At 39.7% G+C, this 27,872-nt stretch overlaps 1 protein-coding gene across 7 annotated transcripts in view; it reads right to left on the reverse strand.

Annotated features, from left to right (window-relative positions):
• TM2D3 (TM2 domain containing 3) overlaps window positions 1-27,872 on the reverse strand; it is an 82,357-nt gene that overhangs the window by 49,940 nt on the left and 4,545 nt on the right. For 4 of the 7 annotated variants that reach the window (XM_036844938.1, XM_036844937.1, XM_036844934.1 and 1 more), the window contains exons 4-5: window positions 24,972-25,146; window positions 23,429-23,504 (exon numbers count right to left, since the gene is read on the reverse strand). In XM_036844938.1, the coding sequence (XP_036700833.1) occupies window positions 23,429-23,504; window positions 24,972-25,146 (251 nt within the window). Of the gene's footprint in view, window positions 1-12,443; window positions 12,487-20,728; window positions 21,052-23,428; window positions 23,505-24,971; window positions 25,147-27,872 lie in introns of those variants that run through there. The other 3 variants (XM_036844933.1, XM_036844931.1, XM_036844936.1) reach the window with 2 other exon arrangements.

Here is a 27,872-nt window from a genome sequence, read left to right on the forward strand (position 1 = left end):
TACTGGCATAAAAACAGACACATAAATCAATGCAACCAAATAGATGTCCCAGAAATAAACCCACACATATATGATCAATGAATTTACAACAAAGCAGGCAAGAATACACAATGGGGAAAGGACAGTCTCTTCAATAAATGATGCTGGGAAAACTGGACAGCCACATACAAAAGAATGAAAAATCTTACACCATTCACAAAAATTAACTCAAAATGGATTAAAGACTTGAATGTAAGACTTGAAACCATAAAACTCCTAGAAGAAAACATAGGCAATACGCTCCTGATATCTGTCTTGGCAATTATTTTTTTGGATCTGACTCTAAAAGCAAAGGCAACAAAAGCAAAAATAAACAAATGGAACTACATTGAACTAAAAAGCTTCTGTACAGCAAAAGAAACCATCGACAAAATAAAAAAGGCAACCTACACAATGGGAAAAATATTTGTAAATCATGTATCTGATATGGGGTTACTATCCAAAATAATTAAAGAACTCAAACACCTCAATAGCCAAACAACAAATAATCCATCTAAAAAATGGGCAGAGGATCTGAATAGATATTTTTCCAAAGAAGACATACAGATGGCCAACAGGCACATGAAAAGATGCTCAACATCAGTAATCATCAGGGAAATGCAAATTAAAACCACAATGACTTCAGACTATACTACAAAGCTACAGTAATCAAGAGAGTATGGTACTGGCACAAAAACAGAAACATAGATCAATGGAACAGGATAGAAAGCCCAGAGATAAACACACGCACATATGGTCACCTTATTTTTGATGAAGGAGGCAAGAATATACAATGGAGACAAGACAGCCTCTTCAATAAGTGGTGCTGGGAAAACTGGACAGCTACATGTAAAAGAATGAAATTAGAACACTCCATATACCATACACAAAAATAAACTCAAAATGGATTAAAGACCTAAATGTAAGGCCAGACACTATAAAACTCTTAGAGGAAAACATAGGCAGAACACTCTATGACATAAATCACAGCAAGATCCTTTTTGACCCAGCTCCTAGAGAAATGGAAATAAAAACAAAAATAAACAAATGGGACCCAATGAAACTTAAAAGCTTTTGCACAGCAAAGGAAACCATAAACAAGACGAAAAGACAACCCTCAGAATGGGAGAAAATATCGGCAAATGAAGCAACGGACAAAGGATTAATCTGCAAAATTTACAAGCAGCTCATGCAGCTCAATATCAAAAAAACAAACAACCCAATCCAAAAATGGGCAGAAGACCTAAACAGACATTTCTCCAAAGAAGATATACAGAGTGCAAACAAACACATGAAAGGATGCTCAACATCACTGATCATTAGAGAAATGCAAATCAAAACTACAATGAGGTATCACCTCACACCAGTCAGAATGGCCATCATCAAAAAATCTACAAACAATAAATGCTGGAGAGGGTGTGGAGAAAAGGGAACCCTCTTGCACTGTTGGTGGGAATGTAAATTGATACAGCCACTATGGAGAACAGTATGGAGGTTCCTTAAGACACTAAAAATAGAACTACCAAACGACCCAGCAATCCCACTACTAGGCATATACCCTGAGAAAACCATAATTCAGAAAGAGTCGTGTACCACAATGTTCACTGCAGCTCTATTTACAATAGCCAGGACATGGAAGCAACCTCAGTGTCCATTGACAGATGAATGGATAAAGAAGATGTGGCACATATACACAATGGAGTATTACTCAGCCATAAAAGGAAACGAAATTGAGTTATTTGTAGTGAGGTGGATGGACCTAGAGTCTGTCATACAGAGTGAAGTAAGTCAGAAAGAGAAAAACAAATACTATATGCTAACACATATATATGGAATCTAAAAAAAAAAATGGTTCTGAAGAACCTAGGGGCAGGACAGGAATAAAGACACAGACGTAGAGAATGGACTTGAGGACATGGGGAGGTGGAAGGATAAGCTGGGACGAAGTGAGGGAATGGCATGGACTTATATATACTACCAAATGCAAAATAGATAGCTAGTGGGAAGCAGCCACATAGCACAGGGAGATCAGCTCGGTGCTTCGTGACCACCTAGAGGGGTGGGATGGGGAGGGTGGGAGGGAGACGTTAAGAGGGAGGAGATACGGGGATATATGTATAGCTGATTCACTTTGTTATAAAGCAGAAACTAACACACCACTGAAAAGCAATTATACTCCAATAAAGATGTTAAAAAAAAAAGATGTCAATACTATTCAAAGTGATCTACAGATTCAATTCTATCTCTACCAAAAAAAACAAACAAACAAACAACAAACCACAATGAGATATCACCTCCCACCTGTCAGAAAGGCCATCATACAAAAGACAAAAATAACAAGTGTTGGTGAGGATGCAGAGAAAAGGGAACCCTTGTGCACTGTCAGTGGGAATGTAAATTGGGCAGCCACTATGGAGAACAGTATGGAGGTTCCTCAAATATTAAAGATAGAACTACCATATGATCAAGCAATTCCACTAGTAGGTATTTATCTAAATAAAATGAAAATACTAGTTCAAAAAGATACTTCTACCCGTTTATTGCAGCATTTTTTACAATAGCCAAGATATGCAAATCTAAGGGTTCACTGATGGATGAATGACTAAAGATGTGGTATATATATGCAATGGAATAGTACCCAGCCAGAAAAAAGAAAGAAATCTTGCCACTTGCAACAATATTGATGGACCTCAAGAGAATTACACTAAATGAGAAAAAGAAAATACTGTGTGATTTCACTTACATGTGGAATCTAAAAAACAAAATAAATGAACAAACAAAATAAAACTCATAGATACAAAGAACATAATGGTGGTTGCTAGAGGGGAGGGGGGGTTGGAGGGTGGGGGAAATGGGTGAAGGGGGTCAATATGTAGGCTCTCCGGCCTCCTCCAACCATCCACCTGTGGAAGGGCTAGGAGATGCAAAGCTGTAGATGAGGAAAGCTAATCGGCATGGCCCTAAAAGGGACACGGCTAACCAGTGCTTAAAAACACAAAGTGGAAAGTCTACTAACAGAGACGCTTCTCAATATTGCAAACAAAGGAATAACTAGAAATTGTCCCCTCCTAGCCACAACGAACCAGGAACTAGCGAATTCTGAGGTGCTCTGAAGGGGCTCCAGGGTCACCGCAGCCAGCTCCCACACAACTTCTTTTCCTTCCCTTTTCCCTCATCTCTTGAACGACTTTGGAAATGAATTGCAGGAGATTATATTTTCTAAAAATGTCCACCAAAATATTTTAGTTTTACATGCTTTTCTCCTGAACCTTCCCACTCCCCTAATAAGAGCTGCATTTATGTCTGTTCCCCAGATGTTGAGGGGCCCGTCACTGACTCAGTGAGTGGACTGTGGTGGACATGATGCTGATGGCTTCAGAGCCAGGTCAGGACAGGGAACCCAGGTCCATGCGGCCAACCTCCATGCTGTAGGAAAAACCCCCAGAGACCACCCGGAGGGACTTGTGGAGAGGACCCATCAAGAGTGAGAACGAGCCCCCAGGTGGCTCTGGTCCCCACTCTTGAGTCCCACTGGCAGACAGGACAGACAAACCGTTCTGCTGTGCCTTGCCCAAATTTCCAATCCACAGTACCTGTTAAAGTAAGTGGTTGTTTTATGTCACTAAGCTCTGAAGTGATTAGTTACACACCCACAGAAGCTGGCACATTAAATAATCACAAAAATGTTCTGTCATTATGTCCACATTGCAGAACTGACCAGCCCAGATAAACAGACCTAACACAAAGGAAAAATAAATCAGATCATAAGGTGTATTACAGTCCACAGGAGATACTGTCCTAATTGGTTACAGACAGTTTATATAAATTTAAAAGAAGATGTTGGCATACAACCGACCTCAGAAATATTGCAGGTTCAATTTCAGACCACCGCAATGAAGCAAATATCGCAATAAAGCGAGTCACATGATTATTTGATTTCCCAGTGCACATAAAAGTTATGTTTACCCTCTACTGTAGTCTCTTAAGTGTGCAATAGCAGTATGTCTAAAAAAACAATGTACATACCTTAATTAAAAATACTTCATTGCTAAAAAATGCTCACCATCATCTGATGATGCAGGGTTGCCAGAAACCTCCAATTTATTAAAAAATGCAGTAACTGCGAAGTGCACTAAAGCAAAGCACAATAAAATGAGGTCTGCCTGTAACTCAAGAATTTCCAAAGAAAAGAGAAAAAAGTTAACCTTCTATATGTTGACTCAAATTTTTTCAAAGGGAAAAAAACTTAACTTTGATATTCATTAATAATGTTGGTTACTAGGTTACAAAATAAGAAGAAAAGCAGATCATTCACAGCTTTTAGCTTCTAAATATGGCTGGGAAACTCTTTGAAAGTCATTTTATAATTGGAAAAAAATTCATGCAATGTTCTTGATAAATGCAGATAAATGAAGGCGAGTTTGTAATTTTGATTTAAAACATCTAATTTCTGCTTCCATGTAGGAAGTAGAGAATGAGAATGAGAAAAATCTGGAGGTCTACAAAAATTATCATCTTTCTTGAATCTATTAGAGATGTGAGGTTGCGTGGCAACCAAATACGGTGATTTCCAAAGGAGGGGCAGAGCCTCCAGGGGAAACATGGCTGCTACCTGTTCCCTTATGCGAAGACCAGGAGAAACACGGGGCTGCCTTGGGGGATGGAGATCTCAGCTAAAACATTAGCAAATCTTTAAAGGCCAAGTGTGGGCTTGCGTGTACGTTTGGAACAGCTGAGGCATCCAGCAAGAGTGCTCGCAAGGGAAATACTAGGAGCAGGGCAGGAGCCGGGGAAGGATGGGCATGGACCCACCCCTTTCCTGGATCCATCCCTCCTATGAACTGAGGGAAGGGCACCAAAGCCTCCTACCCACAGGGCACAGGTAAAAATCCATTGCTTTCGAAGACAGAGAGGCAAAACCCATCTGCCTCTGGGAGAGAAGTTAGAAACCTCTTGCCCCAAGGACACAGGGAAAAACCCATTACTACTGCAGGAGTAAAATGTCCTACTTCTGAGGAAAGACAAGAAACCATTTAGGGCCCAGGACCTTAGATCAATACCAGGCAGAGGGAGGAGGAGCAGGAAACTCCTGTCCAGAATCAACACAGATACAAGGCAGATTTGGGTTGCCATGGGAAAGAGGGGCAGGGAGCACCACACTGAGATTTAGGATCTAAGAATGAGCTGGACCAAGACATCAGAGGAATCCCCCTCTCACCGTAAACTTCGTGCTGAGAAACAAGTAGTGGCCCTCTATCCCTGAAGGAGAGGCAAGAGCTCTCCTCGGTCGCACAGAAATGCAGGAACATCTACAGGTGAAGGAAGCATCAGAATCACTGAGAAAAACCACCTGGAACCTCAGCACCCCCGTAAGCACAAGGGAAAAGCATCCACATTTAGAGAAAGTAGAAGCCTTAGCTGCACTGACAGTAGCAATGAAACAACAAAACCTAAATCCAGCTCAACCCCTAACTAAATTGACTCAACGTCACACACTAAAACCCAGACAGAAGAGGCATGCTAGCACAGGTGTGAATACAGTTTACCTCTGTCTGTACTGTCCTTGTACACATGAGGTCTAGCATACAATCAAAAAAATTAGTTTCAAAAAAATAAAAAATAAGTAAGAGAAAACAATCTAGAGATAAAGCAATCAATGGAAATAGATTTGATGACCCAGATAATTGAAACTGTAGGGAAATTTCACCAGAGAGATAAAAACTATAAGAAAGAGTAAAACAGAAATGCTAGAAATAAAATATATGATGTCAGAAATGGAAAATTCTTGTGACAGGCACACGAGTAGAATGAATATCACTTTGGAAAAATCAACCAGCTTGAGCATGGGTCAATAGAAATTAAGTGAACTGAAACACAAGGATAATAACGTGGTGAAAGCAAATCAGAGCACTCCAGGCCTGTAGGAACCGCCAGATGGTCGAACATACACGTAACTGGAGTGACAGAAGAAGAGGGAGAATTTGAAGAGAAGAACTATTTGAAGAAGGTCACAGTCAAGAATTTTCCAAAAATAAGGATAAACATTAAACCACAGCTCTAAGAATACAGAGGACTCTAAAAGGAATAAATAACCAAAAAAAAAAAAAAGAAAAAGAAAACTCAACATCAACCAGAAAAAGGCCCATATACACCTATACACATCATGGTCTACCTGCTGAAAGATGAGAAGAAAAAAAGCTTTACAATGTGATGACTAGAAGTAACGCTGCTTACGTTATAAACGAAAGTTGCTAAGAGAGTAAATCCTGAGTCGTCAATCACAAGAAAAATTTTTATCTTTTTCTTTTATTTTGTATTTATATGAGATGATGGATGTTCACCACACTTACAGTGGTCATCATTTCATGGTGTGTGTGTAGGTCAAATCATTATTCCATATACCTTAAACTTATACAGTGCTGTATGTCTATTATATCTCAATAATACTGGAGGAAAAAAACTGTTTTAAAGAAAACAGAAAGAAAAGCTTGAAGGCAGCCGGAGGAAAGAGGGAACATTACACACAGAGGAGCAAAGATAAGAGTTACAGGACACTTCTGATCAGAAACTGTGCAGGGCAAAGACAACACAGTGGCTGAAAGGAAAACCCGTCAACTCAGAGTTCTACACTCAGTGCAAATATCTGTCAAAAATTATGGGAAAACAATGACATTTTCAAACAAACAACAGCTTATAGAATTCACTGACAGCAGACATGCATTACAAGAAATGTTAACAGAGTCCTTGGGGCAGAAGGAGTGTCTGACGGTCACCCCACGGAGGTGGGAGAGCTGAGATGTTGAGACTCGTAAGGCCACGGGCACCAAGAAGATATGGGAAGATTTATTACCCGTGAGCTTTCCTGAGGAGAGGAGGGCAGGGGCCAGCCAGCCAGGCCAAATGGCAAGAGCAGTGCAGGGCCAGTGACGCTGGGCTGAGGAAAGGGCTCAGGCCCTCGGGCTGGGGCTCACACCCTGTGAACTTCCTGCTGGCACTTCTGGAGCGAGTAACCAGGTTTTCTCATCATTATCTTACTGGCTTTTCCCCAGATGTGGAGCCAAAAGGGAAGAAAGGAGTGGGGCTTGAAAGCTAGAGATAGCCCAACATCAAAAATGGAGACTTACTCTTTATTACATGGATATGATGACAGAGAGAAAATTAGTCAACAAAGAAATGTGGGCCACCAGAAATGGCAAAAATGGAGGTTAACTACAGAAGACTTTTCTTACTTTAAGTCACAATGAAAGATAATCCACAGCTTCTGTGAATTCCAGACAAAATACACATTTCACCCTATTCCTCATACTGTTTGCAAACAAAACTCTCCACAGATACACAGAGCAGCTGGCAGAAGACTCTGAGGGGTGCAGAAGAGAAGGTGGGCGGCAGGGACCTTGACTTGAAGACCAAGCAGGCAGGGCGTTCCTCCTACAGATTCTCGCCCGAGAGTTGGAAGGGTCCACAACCCAGAAATGCCAGCAAGCACAGACCAACAAGCTCCAAGGAAAGCCTCTTCTCTCTGGCCCAAAGCCTCGATAAAGGGCAGCCCTGCAGGATGGAACCCACTCTACTCCAGATGAAACCTCAAAAAAGCTACTCCATCCCCCACCCCTACCCAACACTGCAGCCACAGGGATAGCAGGCAGAGCCCTGTGACCATCCCTGCCCTACGCTGACCAGGAGGCCCCCCTCCCCAGTGGGGTAGGGCCGTGGAGACTGAGGGGGAGCCCTGTGACCACCCCTGCTTTCCAATAGCACAATGGGACTGTGGGCAGACTCTGGGGTGAACCCTGTCGACCATTCTGTCCCACACTAATATGAGCAGAGGCGCAGCTCCCACTCCATACCCCCCGCACTGCACACACTGTGGAGGGGTCCCCATTACCATTTCGGCTCTGCACTAAGCAAATGCCAGCACACAAGTAGTCTCCTCCCCACCAAGTAGCACATCAGCTGCAGAGACTGTGACAGCCCCACGTGCACTAAGCAAACAGGAACAAGGAGGCAGCACCTGCTCCCCCCCTATCAGAGGGGGTGAGGATTACAGAGAGAACAGAGCAGGAGACAGGGATACTTAAATCTGTGCATGAAGTCCTGGGCAGACCCCTAAGCAGCCCATGCATGACCAACCAGAATGAACACATCAGAAGACTGGAGAACTGAACTCAAGGTCAAATGCTGCTCTCGTTTCAGGCTGGCCTCTGGGCAGCACATGGCTGGGCAGGACAGCACTGCAAACCACACCGGCGTCTGAAGCATGGCCCACAGAAGTGTGCCAGGCCATGCACTTGGAACCTAAACAGGCTGAGCACCTGCTAAAAGCAGATTGAAATGCAAACCAGAATCTCATAAACTCACAATTTGTCCTGGCACATTCCACAATTACTCATCATACTGAGACCCGGAAAATCTCAACTCAAATGGGAAAAAACAATCAGCAGACGTCAACATCAAGATGATACAGATGCTATAATCACCTGATGAGAATTTTATAGAAGCTCTCATAAAAATGTTCCCAAACAGACACTAACACTGAGAAAAGAGAAAAAACAGAAACTCTAGGCAAAGAAAAAGACTTAAGAAGAACCAATAAAAACTTGAGAAATGAAAAATAAGTGAAATTTAAAAACTCAATGAATGGGCTGAACAGCAGGGGGATACGACATCAGAAAGAATCAATGAACCTGAAGACAGAAAAATTGAAATTATCTGATTTCAACAGAGGGAGAATAGATTTTGAAAATGAATAGAATCTCAGAAACATGTGGGACAATAACAAAATAATCTAACATTCATGTCATCAGAGACCCAGCGGGAGAGAAGAGTGAGTGTAATGCTGAAAAAATATTTAAAGAAATAATGACTGAAATCTTACCAAATTTGAAGAAGCAAACCCTAAACAGGATAAACCCAAAGAAATCCATGCCTGGATACATCATAATTAAATTTCTGAAAACTAAAGACAAAGGAAAAATCTTGAAAGCCACCAGAAAAAAATGATGTGCTACCTGATGTGAACAGTAAAACTATTCCTATGACAGCATGTTTCTCATTAAAAATCATGAATGCCAGAAGGAAGCATTTTTCAAGTGTGAAGAAAAAAGCTGTCACCCAGAATTCTATATTCAGCAAAACTGTTTCAGGGATGAAGGTGAAATTCTCAGATGAAGGAAACCTAAGAAATTTGTTGTCAGCAGACCTGCTCTACTGAAGAAAAAAAAATGCTAAAGGAAGTTCTTCAAACAGAAAGGAAATGACAATGGAAGGAAACCTGGAACATGAGGAATGAGAAAGAGCAGAAAGGGCGTGTCAGTTTTCTGTGGCTGTAAATGTGGATAGTTTAAAACAACACACGTGGATCAGGAGTCTGGGGTGGCTTAGCTGGATTCTCTGTTTCAGGCCCTCACCAGGCTGCAATCAAGTGCCAGTGGGGCTGTGCTCCTTTCTGGATCTTGGGGCCTTCTTCCAAACTCACATGGTTGTTGGAAGAATTCAATTCCTTGCAGTTATAGGACTGAGGCCCTCAGCTCCTACAGGCTGCCCACTGCTCCCTGCCACATGGCCCTCTACAGGTAGTTCATATCACAGCAGCTTGTCCTACAAGGGGTCCTGGGATTAGGTTACATCCACCTGCAACAAGGCAATGAGCCAACGCTCCACTGTCAGGGAGGAGTCAAAAAAGCCCCACAGGAAGCTTTGCATGCACCCCGAGCTGGACCTGCACACTACACCCAGAAAGATAAAGGATTTAAACAGGAAAAAGATCAAACAGGTCTCGCAACACAATACCAGAAATGCCCAGGGTACAAATTTACTTGCCACACCAAGAACTGGGGCAATCACAACCTGAATGAGAAAAGATAATCAAAAGGCACCAACACTGAGATTACTTGGAGGTTGGAATTAACCTGACAAGGATTTAAAGCAGCCATGATAAAAATGCTTCAATAAGCAATTATGTACACTCTTAAATAAAGAATAGGAAGATTACAACAAATAAATATAAGATATAAAAAAAGAACGAAAGGGAAATTATATAACTAAAAAATATGATAATTGAAACTAAAAACTCTCTGGACAGGCTCAACAGTAAATTGGAGATGGTAGAGGAAAGAATCAGTGAACACAAAGACCAATCAATAGAAATTTCCAATCTGAACAACAGAGAGAAAATAGACTTAAAAAAAAAAAAAGAAGAACAGTGTCTCAGGAACCTGTGGGACAATAACCAAAAAATCTAACATTTGTATCACTGGAGTCTCAGAGAAAGAGGAGAAAGAGTACGAATCTGAAAAAAATATTTGGGGAAAAATGGCTGAAAATAATTTTTTTTAATTCAACTAATCCAAAAGCAGGCAGGAAAATATGAAAATATGAAAAAGAAGACAAGGAACAGATGGAACAAATGTAAACAACTAACAAACTGGTAGACTTAAATCCAATTCTATCACTAGTGATATTAAATGTAAATGGTCTAAAATCCCCAATTAAAAGGCAGAGATTGTCAGATTAGATGAAAAATCAAAACCCAACATATGCATCTAGAAGGAATTCAATTAAATATAAAGACATGGATATGTTATAAAAGTAAAAGGATGGAAGAAGATACACTAAGCAAACACTAATAATAAATAGTATAACATTAGTATAATAGTGGCTATATTAATATCAGAAAAGTAGACTTCAAAACAAAGAATATTACCAGGGATAAAGAGGAACAGTAGTTCCTTTATTGCATGACAATAAAGGGGTCAGTTCATCAAGAAAACATCACACATTCCTCAAAAATTAAACACAGAACTACCATATGATCCAACAATCCCACTTCTGGGCATATATCCAAAATAATTCAAACAGGGATTCAAACAGATGTCTGTATACTAGTGTTCACAGCAGCATTATTCACAATAGCCAAAAGGCATAAACAACCCAAATTTCCATCAACAGATGACTGGACAAACAACAGAATATTATACAGCCTTAAAAAGGAATGAATTCTGACACATGTTACAACATGGATGAACTTTGAAGACATAATGGTAAGTCACAAAATTACAAATACTGTATGCTCCGTATTACATGAGGATAGAATGGTGTTTGGCAGGGAAGGGGGAGAATAAGGAGTTGTTTAATGGGCACAGAATTTCATTTTGGGAAGATGCAAAAGTTCTGGATTGTGGTGAGAGTTGCACAACAATGTAAATGTACTTAATGCCACTGAACTGTACACTTAAAGTGGTTAAAATGGTAAATTTTGTGTTATGCATATTTTATGACACCTATAAAGTTATCACAATCCTAAATGCATATATGTAACAGCAAAGTATTAGAATACATAAGCAAAAATTGATAGAACTGAAATGAGAAATACAAACCCATCATTATAGTTGGAGACTACAACACTCTTCTGTCACTAATTGACAGAACAAGTGGATAGAATATTTGTAAATATATAAAAATGCTGAAAAATACTACCAACCAACTTGATCTAATTGACATTTATAAAACACATTACCTGGAACAGTACACACTTTTTTCAAGTACACATGATATTCAGCATGACAGACCATATTTTGAGCCATAAAGCAAACCAACAAGTTTTTTTAAATTAGAATACAAATTTTATTCTCTGACCACAATGAAATTCAACTAGAAACTAATTACAAAAATATATCTTGAAAATTCCCAAATATTTGGAAGCTAAACAGTACATTTAAAAATAATCCTTGGGTCAAAGAGGAAGTTGAAAGAAGAATTATAAAATATTTTTAATTGTACACAATGGAATTCATGAGATGTACACAAGTTTAGAGGGAAATTTATAGCATTAAATACTTGTATTAGAAAAAGACAAGTGTCTCAAATCAATGACCCAAGCTTCCACCTTAAGAACCTGGGGGGAGAAAAAGCGGTAGGGAGGAGTATGGCTTGTAGTCTGAGCATTTTTTATATTTAGAGGTTAAAAATCACAGCCTGGCTATTACTGGTGCCATTTTTCCCTTTCTGAGCATGACCTCACACTTGGTGCCCCATGTGTTTTGCTGTGAAATGAGTTCTTTGAGCAGAAGCAATCTTGTGTGAAGCAGTAAACAAGGCTAGGGAGACAAATCCACATCCAGAGTATGTGTCTATTCCATGAGGATGAATCAATATCCCTTCCATGACAGAAGAGGTCCAACGGAATCAATTGCCTTGTACTTACACATTTATACCCAAGAATGGAAGCTCTGGGACAGGAAGAACTTGCTCCCTGCTCTATCTCCAATGCCCAGAATGGTGCATGTCATATACTAGCACCACAGCATCTATTTGCTGAACAAAGGAATACACTTACGTGCTCTATAGCACAAAAAATTTGCAGGGGCTTTTCTTCTATTTCCTGGGTCATGTTTTCTTCAAGATAGGCTCTTCCTCTTTTTTTGAAGCCTATGTTCCTTCCTCTATTTCTTCTGTGTTCTTCCATTCCCCCTGCAATAGTATACACAGTTGCTGTGCCAATTGTTGAGCTTTACTGAGATAATTTACATACCATAAAGTTCACCAGCCTAAAATATACCTGACTTTTTCACTTAGCATCAAGTTTTTGAGGTTTATCCATGTTTTAGCATGTATCAATACTTCCTTTTTATGACCAAATACTGTTATATTGTATTGATAGACCACATTTTGTTAACGCATCAGTTGATGGATATTTGGCTTGTTTCCACTTTTGACTATTATGGATATTGTTGCTATGAACAAGTTTCTGTGTGTACATATATTTTCATTTTTCTTGGGCATATATCTAGAATTGCTGAGTCAAAAACAGTAACTCTATGTTTGAAAACTTTTAAGAACTGCCACTGTTTTCCAAAGTGGCTGCATCATTTTCCATTCCCACCAGCAGTGTATGAGGGTTCCAATTTTTCCATATCCTAATTCTTGTTATTGTCTCTCTTTCCTGTTAGTCATTCTGGTGGGTGTGAAGCAATGTCATTTCTTTTTATTGTGTTCTCTTATGTGGGCAACTTCATGATATCGGGTGAGCAAATTACCCTATTTATTTTTTCTCTCTGAGCAGTTTGAAAGCTGTTATTTTGCATCCTACTGAATGTTCGGGAGCTTGATAGCCAGAGGCAAGGCAGGGAAGAGCTCAACTGAGACTATTTTTGCTAGAATATCTGGTCTCCGGCCTCTTCACTAAGGTTTTCAAAGTGTCCCCAGCAACGTTTCCTGTCCCCTGGGTAGGAGGTGATGTCATGACCCCTGGGGGCCATCCTGGGCTCTGGATCCGTTCTCTGGCTCAGCATGAAACCCCCACTTCCATCAGAGTCAGTCCTCTCATCAGTTTCTCCTCAACAGCCCTTTTCACACACCCCACCCCCTGAAGTAACAGGAAAAGATAAGGATATCCCTCTTCTCCCAACTAGTCACTCTTGTGAGTCAGAGTTCCTGGATTTTGCTGACTCACCAAGACCATTTGCAGGAGCAGCCTGGCACACCTGAGCAATAATCTTTTTTCTTCTCTTGTCATTTTTAGATGATTTTTATTTGGTTGCCTTTTTCCTTGTTTGCTGCTGGGCTTATTCGTTTGCTTGTTCTTTGTGGTAAGGAGGCTCCAGTTTAACTACTGTGTTCATGTCACTGAGTGTTTGAAAAGGGAGATGTTGTGACCCAGCTGCTCTCTCCACTCTACCCAGAAACTCTTAGCAATACATTTAGGTCTTTAGCTTACTCCAGGAGATTCCCCATTATTCATTCATCGAACAAATAGTCACTGTGCACCTACTGTGTGCCTACCTACTGTGGGCTCTCACAGCTGGGGTACAGCAGAGAACCAGAGTCCTGCTCTCCTGGAGCCTCTTAGTAAATGACGCCCAAGTGTCTCAATCAAGGCTTCATTTCACATAAAAGCATGTTTATAGAAGATAATTTCAATACTTTAAATCCAAGAACTTATACCAAGTTGCAAACCCTCTAATATCCTTGTGACACTTCACATGCTATGGCCTGGACAGAGGGGAAGCTTGAGAGCGTGAGTGAAGGAATCCGCCTGCATTTTTAAGCTCTCCTGATGTATTTGAAAAGGAGAGCTGTTTTCCACTCATTGCTTACGGGATGAATTAGAATCACTTGCAAATTCCTTACTTGATGATGCGCCAAAAATAAATTCAATCCTGGCACAAAGTATTTAAAAAGTATAGGGAAACAAAGTTCTGTGGCACAGAGAAGACAATTTTACATTTTTAAATCCTGAAGCATAAAACCTTTTAAAAATCTTTTTATAAGCACCATAAACCAGTTGCTCCCCAGCAATCTGCAGGAATCGGATTCACATGGTGCTACGGCCAATATTTAGTTAGAGCCAATTTCTGTATATTACCACCCTGCAGCCACCTCAACTGCCAGGGCCCAGAATCCCACTCAGGTGCTTCAGTACCTGCAAGACACCCATGGCATTAACTCACTCAGCAAATATGAGGGCCACTGTGTGCACAACACTGTGCTGGGGACGACGGGGGAGAAATAAATAACACAGCACCTGCCCACCAGGAGTTACTGGGGCAAGTGGAAGAAGAATGCTGACAAAGCAAGGCAGCCATTCATAAGACAAAGTAATGACACACAGCATGCGGCAGTGATAAATTCTCAATTTCCAGAGAACCGTCAACAGAGGTTGGTGACTAATACGGTTCCCAGCCTGTGACAAGCTTCCCCATCTCACAGCCTCTGATCTGAGCTCCCAGCACACGGGAATAGAGCCTAAAGGTCAGACCCAAACAAGACAGTTTGCTGCCAGCAGAGGCTCATGGAATTGGCTAGAGATTACATCCACCCTCTCTGGTGCCCTTTGAACATGTAGTTCTGTTACACTTCCTTTTAGGGACACATGTCAGTTCCTCACTCATAAATTTGGGAATCTCTTCATCTTCCTGCTAGCTCTCTGAGGCCATCAGCTCCATCAAATCCTTGATAGGAAGAATCCCCATTTGCTTACATCCTTTAGGTTCCAAAGACTATCACCATATAAAAACTTCCTTAGGATTTAGGAACAAGTTCATCCATCTCTTGTGGATTCAGAATCATTTCAGCTTTCGCCTTTCAAATGCTGGAGTTTCGTTGTTTAACTCAGGCCATAAAGCATACAGATGGTCAACGGTCAAGATACATACCTCTCCCATGAACACCAGGAACAGCCAGCAATTCCCATCACTCCCCCGCTCCTCCTTGTGTGGGAGCACAGCAGTGGAGATCCTCTTCTACGTGGAGCCGAGTACTGAGGGGATTCTGGGGAAATCTTTATTATAATTAGCAAAGGGGCTGCTTCCTGGCAGGAACAGGTCCTCCTCTAAAGAAATACCAGCTCAGCCAAGAGTCTCATGTACCCATGTCGGGTAAGAAAGTGTGCTGTCTTTAGAAAAGAAAGTCCCGTGCAAACTGGGCTGCCCACCTGGAAGTGCAGCCCTGCTCTGTGCCCAGGCTCAGGTTCCCGGGGGAAAAAAACAAGTCAAGACTGGCTGTTTCTGGGAATATGATGGGAAAGCAACGGTAATGGGGATGCCCCACCTAGTGGCCAGAGCTGGAACTGCTACTCAACCAGACCAACACACACCTGCACAGACAAGATTCTTGATTCCTAAAGGGCAAGTTATTGCACCAAATAATTCAGTTCCTTTTTCAGGTAAACTGTAATTTATTCTGGTGAAGAAACATGTTTTTGTCACCTGAGATTTATGGAGATATTCTCAAAAAATATTTTATAGCTAAAGATCTGATGGTCTGGTTAAGTCTGCTGGCTACTGACACAGATGTTTAAAAAGTAACACTCAGATACCCAATTTTAAGGGGAAAATGTTAAAAATTTGTAAATGTGTCTAGGGAAATTGTTATTAAAACTCAAAAAGACCTACAAATCCAAAACAATTAATGAAAATAAAATACATATCAATAATAACCTTAAATGTAAAGGGACTAAATGTTCCAACCAAAAGAAATAGACTGAATGGATACAGAAACAAGACCCGTATATATGCTGTCTACAAGAGAACCACTTCAGACCTAGAGACACATACAGACTGAAAGTGAGGGGATGGAAAAAGCTATTCCATGCAAATGGAAATCACAAGAATGCTGGAGTAGCAATACTCCTATCAGACAAAATAGACTTTAAAATAAAGACTGTTACAAGAGACAAGGAAGGACACTACATAATGATCAAGGGATCAATCCAAAAAGAAGATATAACAATTGTAAGTATATATACAACCAACACAGGAGCACCTCAATAAAGCAAATGCTAACAGCCATGAAGGGAGAAATTGACAGTAACATAATAATAGTGGGGGACTTTAACACCCCACTTTCATCAATGGACAGATCATCCAGACAGAAAATCAATAAGGAAACACAGGCCTCAAATGACACATTAGACCAGATGGACTTAACTGATATTTATAGAGCACTCCACCAAAAACCAAGAGAATACACATTCTTTTCAACTGCACATGGAACATTCTCCAGGATAGATCATATACTGAGTCACAAAGCAAGCCTCGGTAAATTCAAGAAAATTGAATATCAGCCATCTTTTCCGACCACAACGCTATGAGGCTAGAACTCAACCACAAGAAAAAACTTGCAAAAAACACAAACATGTGGAAGCTAAACAATACGCTACTAAACAACCAGTGGATCACTGAAGAAATCAAAGAGGAAATCAAAAAATACCTAGGGACACACAAAAAGGAAACCACAATAATCCAAAATCTATGAGACACAGCAAAAGCAGTTCTAACAGGGAAGTTTATAGTGTTACCAGCTTACCTCAGGAAACAAGAAAAATCTCAAGTAAACAACCTAACCTTACACCTAAAGCAACTAGAGAAAGAAAAACAAAACCCAAACTTAGTAAAAGAAATCATAAAGATCAGAGCAGAAATAAATGAAATACAGATTTAAAAAAAAATAGAAAAGATCAACAAAACTAAAAGCTGCTTCTTTGAAAAGAGAAACAAAATTGATGAACCTTTAGCTAGACTCATCAAGAAAAGAGGGAGAGGGCCCACATTAATAAAATCAAAAACAAAAAAGGAGAAAAGTTACAACTGACACCACAGAAATACAACGGATCATGAGAGACTACTACAAACAACTGTATGTCAATAAAATGGACAACCTAGAAGTAATGAACAAATTCTTAGAAAGGTACAACCTCCCAAGACTGAACCAGGAAGAAATAGAAAATATGAACAGACCAATCACGAGTACTGAAATTGAATCTGTGATTTAAAAACTCCCAACAAACAAAAGACCAGGACTAGATGGCTTCACAGGTGAATTCTACCAAACATTTAGAGAAGAGTTAACACCTATCCTTCTGAAACTATTCCAAAAAATTGCAGAGGAAGGAACGCGGCCAAACACATTATATGAGGCCAACATCACCCTGATACCAAAACCAAAGATACCACGCACACACAAAAAATTACAGGCCGGTATCACTGATGAACATAGACGCAAAAATCCTCAACAAAATACTAGCAAAAAGAATTCAACAACATATTAAAAAGCATGATACAACATATCAAGTGGGATTCATCCCTCAGATGCAAGGATTTTTCAATACCCACAAATCAGTCAACGTGATACACCCTATTAACAAACTGAAGAATAAAAAACATATGATCATCTCAATAGATGCAAAAAAGCTTCTGACAAAATTCAACATCCATTTATGATAATAACTCACCAGAAAGTGGGCATAGAGGGAACATACCTCAACATGATAAAGACCATATATGACAAACACACAGCTAACATCATTCTCAATGGTGAAAAACTGAAAGCATTCCCTCTAAGATCAGGAACAAGACAAGGATGTCCACTCTCACTACTTTTATTCAACATAGTTTTGGAAGTTCTTGCCACAGTAATCAGAAAAGAAGAAGAAATAAAAGGATTCCAAATCGGAAAAGAAGGAAAACTGTCACTGTTTGCAGATGACATGATCTATATACAGAAAATTCTAAAGATGCTACCAGAAAACTACTAGAGCTCATCAATAAGTTTGGTAAAGATGCAGGATACAAAATTAATACACAGAAATCTGCTGCATTTCCATACACTAACAATGAAATATCAGAAAGAGAAATTCAGGAAACAATCCCACTTATCATCACATCAAAAAGAATAAAATACCTAGGAATAAACCTACCTAAGGAGGCAAAAGGCCCACACTCTGAAAACTGTAAGATGCTGATGAAAGAAATGGAAGACCACACAAACAGATGAAAAGATATACCATGTTCTTGGATTGTCCGAATCAATACTGTTGAAATGACTATACTACCCAAGGCAATCTATACATTCAATGAAATCCCTATCAAATTACCAATGGCATTTTTCACAGAACTAGAACAAGTAGCCAAAACAATCTTAAGAAAGAAGAATGGAGCTGGAGGAATCACGCTCCCTGACTTGCTACAAAGCTACAGTCATTAAAACAGTATGGTACTGAACACAAAAACAGACACACAGATCAATGGAACAGGATAGAAAGCCCAGAAATAAACCCCTGCACTTATGGTCAGTTAATCTACAACAAAGGAGGCAAAAATATACAATGAAAAAAAAAGACAGTCTCTTCAATAAGTGGTCCTGGGAAAACTGGACAGCTACATGTAAAAGAATGAAATCAGAACATTCTCCAACACCATACACAAAAAATAAACTCAAAATGGATTAAAGACCTAAATGTAAGATCAGATACTATAAAACTCCTAGAGGAAAACATAGGCAGAACACTCTTTGACATAAATTGTAGCAATATTTTTTTGGAATTACTCCTAAAGTAATGAAAGCAAAAGCAAAAATAAACAAAAGGGACCTAATTAAACTTAAAAGCTTTTGCACAGCAAAGGAAACCATAAACAAAACCAAAAGGCAACCTACAGACTGGGAGAAAATATTTGTAAAGGATGCAACCAACAAGGTATATATTTTCCAGAACATACGAACAGCTTATACAGTTCAATATCAAAAAATCAAACAACCCAATCAAAAAAATGGGCAGAAGTCCTAAATAGTCATTTCTCCAAAGAAGACATACAGATGGCCAACAGGCACATAAAAAGATTCTCAACATCACTAATTATTAGAGAAATGCAAATGAAAACTACAATGACGTATCACCTCACACCGGTCAGAATGGCTATCATCAAAAAGTCTACAAATAATAAATGCTGGAGAGGGTGTGGAGAAAAGAGAACCCTCTTGCACTGTTGGTGGGAATATAAATTGGTGCAGCCACTATGGAGAACAGCATGGTATGGAGCATCCTTAAAAAACTAAAGATAGAGTTACCATATGATCCAGCAATCCCACTCCTGGGCATATAACCAGAAAGATGAAAACCCTGATTTGGAAAGATACATGTACCCCAATGTTCACAGCAGCACTATATACAATAGCCAAGTTCATAGCAGCACTATTTACAATAGCTAAGTGTCCGTTGATGGAGGAATGGATAAAGAAGATGTGGTACATATATCCAATGGAATATTACTCAGCCATAAAAAAATGAAATAATGCCATTTGCAGCAACATGGATGGACCTAGAGATTATCATTCTAAGTGAAGTAAGTCAGACAGAGAAAGACAAACATCATACGATATCACTTATATGTGGAATCTAAAAAAATCATACAAACGAACTTATTTACAAAACAAATAGACTCACAGACATAGAAAACAAACTTATGGTTACCAAAGCAGAAAGGTGGGGAGAGATAAATTGGAAATTTGGGACTAACATACACACACTACTATATATAAAAGAGATAACCAACAAGGACCTACTGTATAGCACAGCAAACTATATTCAATATCTTATAACCTACAATGGAAAAGAATATGAAAAAATACACATACATATATGTGTATATATATATACATATAAACATAACTGAATCAGTCTGAAACACTGTAAATCAACTATACTTGAATTAAAAAAGTTAATTAAAAATATTTTTGGATTAATAAATGTTTTTCTTTCCAAGAAAGGGTCTACAACAGATCTTACAAAGACTCAAAACCATTTATCACACCAACACATTTTTTAACACTTCCACTGTGTTAATGAGCCAGCCAATTATGAATATATCTATTAGAACGGAGTAATGCCCTGAAAAATAAACATTTTACTTCTCAATAATAAAAGTTGCTAGGATTATTCAAGATTATGTTTTAATATAAAAAAATAACAGGAAGAAGTCTGCAAAATTTTTAAAGTAACTTGTAGTTTTATTAATTTTCCAGTACTCTTGCAACATTTTATATTACTAACAAAATTCCAATCACAGGAACCAGACACAAAATTTCTGCAGTTTACTTCAAACAGTCATATATGAAGACCAGACTACATAGACATTACACTGCAAAACTCAGAGATGACTGAAATTCAGGTAGATAATTTTATTTAGCTAAAGAATAATAAAGAATAACACTTCCCACTTCCTGCAATTATAGCTGAAAAGCTTTTTACGGCAGATGACACTCAGGCTGGAGATACATGTGGCACAGTTTGAGGTAAGCAATATAAAACTCAAGTCTACGAATTGAACAGATTTTCAGTCTCTGCACAGGTTGCTCTTCTAGTTTAAGTAAGTTTAAATTTTTTAACAGAAAAAAAAAAAAATAGGCTTCAGGCAAATAAAAACGAATTCCAGATAAACATAGTTCAGTGTTTTTTATTTTACCTTCATCAAGGCAGGCAGAGTACAGATGCTGTACATTAAAAACATACACATACACCATTCACGGCACATGGACTCCTACAGGGAAGAGGCCGTTTTCTAAGCACTGCTCCTCTCTGAAGCGCGCAACTGCAGCTAAATGTACAAAGAGCCATCCGCTGGTCCCACGTAGCCGACTCCAATGAGCAGGACGTCGAGCAGCGTCCATATTCCCAGACCCCCGAAGCTGAAGAGCTTGCCGAGGCCTTCTCGCCACTGACCCAGGTAGAAGCGGTCCGCTCCAAACCCACCAAGGGTGATGCTGCAACAGCAAACAGGCCTGGAGTCCATCAACGGCCCCCCGACTGCGCCTGCATTACTGTGCCTCAGTAACCGCTAACTCACATGTGGGAAAGGGCCTCAAATCAAATTAAGGTCCCTTAATCAGGACACACTGACTATCTCACAAATGTACAACACTAAAAAATCATGGGCAACAAGACCGTTTAATTGTCAAAAGTAAACACAATTTTTAGCTGTAATGAAATCTAATGTTTCTCTTTTCAAGAAAATCGAGCTTGTTGCTTTTTTAACCTTGAAATGGCACATCCAGGAGAGCAAAGTGGGGCTAGTCCTACAAACAGTGCAGGAACGTGGTGGTCGAAGGTGGCATCGCCAGGCAGCCAACACCACCTGGCCGCTCAGATCAAGTCGTGAACGCTGTCAGTCACCCATCTTTAAAAATTTCATGTTCAGAATAAATGACTTTTAAGGTTCCTTCAAATTCTAAGATCTAACAATATTCGGACAACTTCTCATTGTATTTCTTTTAAAGTTTTTATTATGAAAAATTCCAAACATATAAAAGTAAAAAGGGGGCTTCCCTAGTGGCGCAGTGGTTGAGAGTCTGCCTGCCAATGCCGGGGACACGGGTTCGAGCCCTGGTCTGGGAAGATCCCACATGCCGCGGAGCAAATGGGCCCGTGAGCCACAACTACTGAGCCTGTGCGTCTGGAGCCTGTGCTCCGCAACAAGAGAGGCCGCGATAGTGAGAGGCCCGCGCGTCGTGATGAAGAGTGGCCCCCACTTGCCGCAACTAGAGAAAGCCCTCGCACAGAAACGAAGACCCAACACAGCCAAAAATAAATAAATAAATAAAAAATTTTAAAAAAAAGTAATAATCAGGTACTTAAAAAAAAAAAAAAAGGTAAAAAGAAGAGAACAGCACCCATGACCCAGCTCCAATAGTTATCAACACGTGTCCATCCCTGGTTCATCTACACCCTTCCAATCCCTCACCCCAAGTACCAAGAAGCAAACACTGGGCGTTATCACATTCACCGTGAATATTCTCAAAGAAACCATGTTGATCCCAGAGAAGAAAATTATTCTTTTTTTTTTTTTTTTATTTCTGAGATATACATTTTAAAGTAATAACTAGGATTATTACTTATAACATTATACCAGAACATATAAGATTTTTAGAAATTTCATGTAATGTCTGAAAGAAAATTATTCTTATTTTTAAAAAATCAGCTATTAAATGTGCCATGGTAATTTAAGATGTCAACAATGTTGGGGAAGCTGGGTGAAGGGTGTACAGGAATTCTCTAGCTTTGCAACTTTTCTGTAAATCTAAAATTATTCCAAAATAAAGTTTGTTGAAAAGCAGAAAGTCGGCTGTTAGTTTGAATGTGAACCACTGCTGACAAAGACGCTGGGTGTCACCAAATATCACTGTCGTTGCATCTAATTTTCTATCGTGGACCCGTCTTTCACTTTCCAGCTGTGCCTTCCTGCCAGCAGGATCCTCCTCTTCCCCAGCCCAAACCCTGACGCAGTGGTTCCCGACAAGGGGCCACTCGGCCACCCCTGGAGGCATTTTTGATTCTCACAGCTTCAGCGGGGGTTGGGGAGACTGCTAACACCCAGTAAATGGAGTCCAGAGATGCTACTGAACATCCTGCTCCGCACAGGACGCCCCACAGCAGAGAATTCGTGGCCCAAACGTCAACAATGACAAAGCTGAGAAGCCCTGCCCGCGTCTCACCACAGGCCACAGGCCACCTCAGACTCTTACCCTAAACCTCCAACAGCGGATGCCCACCTTCCTAATCAGGGAATCATTTAACCAGCACCCCACCTGCCCTTCCCTCCGGTGGGAAGAACTGGTACAATTTTCTTTTCAAACTGTTGAAAAGTTTAACTAATACAAGCAAATTTTTATGTAAAAATTGTAAGTCTATAATTATGTTTGAATGGTGGAATTATAGGTGATTTTCAACGTTTCTCTTTGTCATTTTCATTTTTTTCCAGTTTTCAGTACTGAGCATGTATTATTTTTTGTAATAAAGAAGAAAATTAAAGATATACATCATAAAGCTACCAACTTTAAAGTATATGTCATTTTACTAATTCACGGTACACTCAGGATGGGAACCACTGACTGGTTCTAATGATCTCTAGTAATGACTACAGTCACCTCTAGAATGTGCAGGCATCTTGGGAGGAAAACCAGCAACGGGCCATTAAATTCCACGAGGGTACTGGTCTGACCACCTAAATAACCCCCCACAGTGCTGTCTCTATGGTCTACCTAACACATGGCAGGATCTGAGTGGATGGAGGAGGAGCTTGGAAGAGCCCACCAACCCCAACGAAATCCAAATGGCATCCGACTTACTAGAAACAGAGCTTACCTCAGAGCCAGAGCAGTAGACCACTTATAACCGCCAGTCCAGTTGCAGTACAGCATTTTCGGAAAAGTACGGTTACCTTAAAAAAGGGAAAACACTCCACATAAAAACACGGGTATAAAAATACTCTCACACAGACTAAATTATAACTAGCGGCCTTGTGATTTACAATCTAAAAAGTCAACTTTCTTTACAAAAGTAAATGTTCACTACAACGAATGGTAAAAAGAAAGCCCTGACTGTCTATGAGCACAGACTTGACATTTAAATCAGTTTTGTGAGGATCACAGCTTGAAGAAGGTAAAACACCCCACCTGCTGTGAAAACATGGGTAACGTGGGGCTGAGACAGACAAACCAGGCACCGGGAAGGGAGCGGGCCCACAGACCGCCTGTGAGTCCTGGGACACTGGGCTGTTCCAGCTGGAAAAAGTGAGACTGAATCCACTTTACACCATACACCAAACCAACCCCAGGGGACTAGAGACCTAAACGTGAAAGGCCACATTTACAACTTTTAAAAGAACGCACAGGAAATTATGAATCTGGAGTAGGGAAAGATTTCTTACAACAAAAAAGGGCTAACTCTGAAAGACTAAAAACTTCAACTAACTAAAAATTTAAAGTTCTGTTCAAAAGATACCAAAAGAAAGGGGCTGGGGGGGTAGTTAAAATCTAGGAGAGGATGTTAGGGACACCAAAAGGTTACTACCCAAAATATAAAAGAATTCCTAGAAGCCGGTAAGAAAAAAAAACAAAACGTAGGGATAACAAGTATTGGAGAGGATGTGGATCATCACGAACAGTTGTGTACCACTGGTGGGAATGTAAATGTATACAACCGTCCTGGAAAATAACACACGCAAGACAGTGTATGCCAGACAAACTCCTGCACATGTGCAACCAGGAGACATGGACAAAAGCTTTAACAGCAGCGCAATTTGTAAGGAAAAAAACTGTAAATAATCCAAATACAGTGGAGAAAGGATAAACTATGATACAATCTTACAAGTTATTATACAGAAGTAAAAAAAATAGTAATAAGAGAAGACAAATGGAAGAATCTTAGAGCCATGATGTTGAAAGAAAGTCTCAGAAGACCATAAACAGTCTATATTATACAATTCTAAAACATGCACTACTGAATAATTTACCACACTATATTCTAGTACATTCATGTGACAGAACTACAAAAAATTTAAAGAAAAGGAAGTGAGATGATAAGAAAATCCAAAAGGGTGGTTACCTCTGAAGAAGAGGCAGGGTAACTGGGTGCAGGAAACACACTCTGGTAGTTTCAATGGCATCACGCTGCTTTAGTTGTTAATTTGGGTGAAACTCAATTATACACTATGCTTTATACCTTATACATTTTTTGTTTTATCAAATATTACATTTTAAAATAGAACTGGCATAACTAAAAATAGTGCTAATAAATATTTCTGACGAAACAATTAAAATTTAATTCTCAAGTTTCTGGTTACAGGTCCATAAATAAGCCTAGAGAAAAATATCTTGCTCACAGATTTCCTTAACTGCCGACCTACCGAGGCAGTGGACATGGTCCCGCACGGTGCAGTTGGCCGTGTAGCGCTGCCGCGGGCAGGACACCGCCATGCAGCTGGTGGAGCTGGAGCACTCGTAGTCGGTTTCTGGAAGCTGCCAGCAGAACCTGCAAGTCATGTTGAGGACAAAGCTCTTTCGGGATTTGAAGTCTTGATCCTACGTACCAAAGGACACAGAACTATTCAATCATGATACAGTAGTTTGTTAATAGGTCAATAAAACTACACAGTCATATGGCACCAAGTGTCTAAAATACTTTATGACCTAGGAGGAAGTGGCAGAAAAACAGGTATCAAACCAATATGTACACAATACAAATGTGTATGCTATGATCCTATGATCATAAATATACAACCAAAAATATATACCTAACAAAAAATATCTAGATAAATGCACATCAAAGTAACAAAGGTTATTTCAGAATGATAAGTATTTCATCACTGTTACTTTGGCTAAATTCTTAATAATGCACATGTGTACTTTTATAACACAGAAAAAAGGAAAATGTACTTTATAAAGCCTCGGAGTCACAGAGAGTTCAAAGGGCAGATGAGTCCCTCTGCTCAAGGTCACGGAGCTGCAAGCCCGTGCAGAACGCAGGAGCCCTGTTACTGGAGGAACAGCCTGGCCACCGGGCTGTTCAACTCTTCCCTAGGAGCCGCCCTGCAGTGGCCCAGAGCCCCAGGGCTGTCACTGCTGTCACACCCCCACGAGCACCCAGCAGGACCGACCCATAGGCAGCCCCAGAAAACCACTCCCAACTTAGAAAGAACTGCATAGAGAGGCTGATGAGCAAGTGTTCACTGTGGGCCCTGAACTTCGAGACCAGAGATATTTTTCATTTCAATTTTAAATGTCCTTATTCTGTTTTCTGCCTATAAGAGCAGTCCATGTTCTTACATGTTGCACATTTGGAAATTACAGAAAAAACCTGTAACCTCTCCAGAGACAAGCACTTTTAACCTTCTTTCATTTTTCCTTCCTATAGTACAGATTTACATACGTGGAATTATACTGAAAACATTTTGTATCCACTTGACATTATATTGTAATAAATATTTTTCAAAATCATATTTAAATGGTAACACAATCACCTCTGGAAATATTATATTTATTAACTTTTTTGATTAATGCAAAACTCCTATTATGGACAGTATTTGAAACTGAGGAAGGCACCACGTGATTTAAGCAATATTGTTTTAAATGTCTGCATATTTCTAGTGATGCATCCATAACACGTTTCTTATCAATTGTTTTTTAAAACTAGGTAGTAAGTGTACGTGGTACAAACTCCCGGAGACAACAGGAGAGTGAGGAGGAGGCTGGTGCAGCCCGGCCCTCAGCAGCACTGCCCTCCCCAGCGCCAAGCACCGCTCACCCACTCTGGCCTTCCAGGGAGTCTGTTCTATGCGTGGGCACGTTTACGTCAGATACGTTTCTTTTTTTTTTTTTTAATTTAATGTTCCCACTGATATTTACTTTTTGCTTAATTCTATAGATATCGATAAATATCCCTAGAGCTGCCTAGTTCTTCTCAATGGCTGCAATGTATTTATTTCACTACACAGTGGACCATAAATTAAACTGTTCTCTTTTGTACATTCGGCTTGTTTCCAATCTTGCCTGTGTGAACAAAGCAGCTAAGAATATCCTTAGGCATATTTATTTGCATACACGTGCAATATGTAATATCTGTAAGATAAATTCCCAAATATGGAATTGCTGGGTCAAAGCTTATGTGCATCTATAAGTTTCAGAGATAAGACAAAGTGCTCACAAGAGGCTGACTAACCTACCTGTTTGCTAACAAGATACAGGAGTGTTTGTCCCTTATACCCTTAAGAACTCAGAGTGTTATCAAACTTTTTGATTGTTTTGCCAATCTGATAGTTTAAAAAACACATTGATTTGTACTTAATCATGAGAAAAATTAAACTTTTTTTCATGCATTGAAAGTCCAATTGTATTTCCTTTCCTATGAACCATCTGTTCATGTCCTAAAACCATTTCTCTACAGGACTGTCATCTTTTTCTCATTGGCTTTTTGGAAGTCTTTATATATTATGGATATTAGTGCATTATTTGTCACATGTGTTAGAAATACTTTTTCCTAGTTTGTCATTTATCTTTGGCCTTTATGCTTTTTTGTAGGTCATGCAGAAATCTCTAATTTTTAGCAGTCAAATCTATCAATTCCTTCTTTTATGGCTTCTAAATTTTATTTCATACTTAGAAAAATATTCCCTACTTTGAGATTATAGCAAAACTATCTCATGCTTTCTCTGGTACTTTGTGGTTTCACTTTTTCACATTAAATCTTTGATCTGGAATTTACTTTGGATAAAACAGGATTCCACTTTTTTCCATATAGCTACGCAGGCACCCCAGCATTTACTGAATCCATTTTCACACCACAAAAAAGTAGAGATCCCAACAAAAGCTCATCTGTAGTAAAAAGATGTGTTACCTTTCCCTTTGTGAAACAGCTGTCATTAGTAAGGATACAGAACCTATCTGAAGGAATTAAACTTGCTTCAAATACACTAGCAGACTGAGCTCTTCTCCAATGAACAGAAAGCAGCGTTTCTATCAAGCACATTTCCAGCTGAGGTAACTGGCTTGATAGTTCCCATCACAGCTGGAGCAGGAGCTATCTGATATGAAAGGGGTTGCAGGATTTTTGCATTAATTTCTATTTATATACTTAACAGGGCCGTCATAAAACAATTTCTTTGACTAGTGTAATCCAGGTAAGGTTCCCTTGCTCTGAGTCCCTGTGCAGTATGCATTAGAAGGACAAGAAGAGTTTCTTTCTTTCCATTAATATGAAGTTCAAAATAAGGTGCGGGAGGGAGGGAGAGAGCTGAGTGCGGCACAGCGAA

Source organism: Balaenoptera musculus, chromosome 2 (assembly GCF_009873245.2).
Source record: "Balaenoptera musculus isolate JJ_BM4_2016_0621 chromosome 2, mBalMus1.pri.v3, whole genome shotgun sequence".
In the NCBI taxonomy this organism is placed as follows: Eukaryota; Metazoa; Chordata; class Mammalia; order Artiodactyla; family Balaenopteridae; genus Balaenoptera; species Balaenoptera musculus.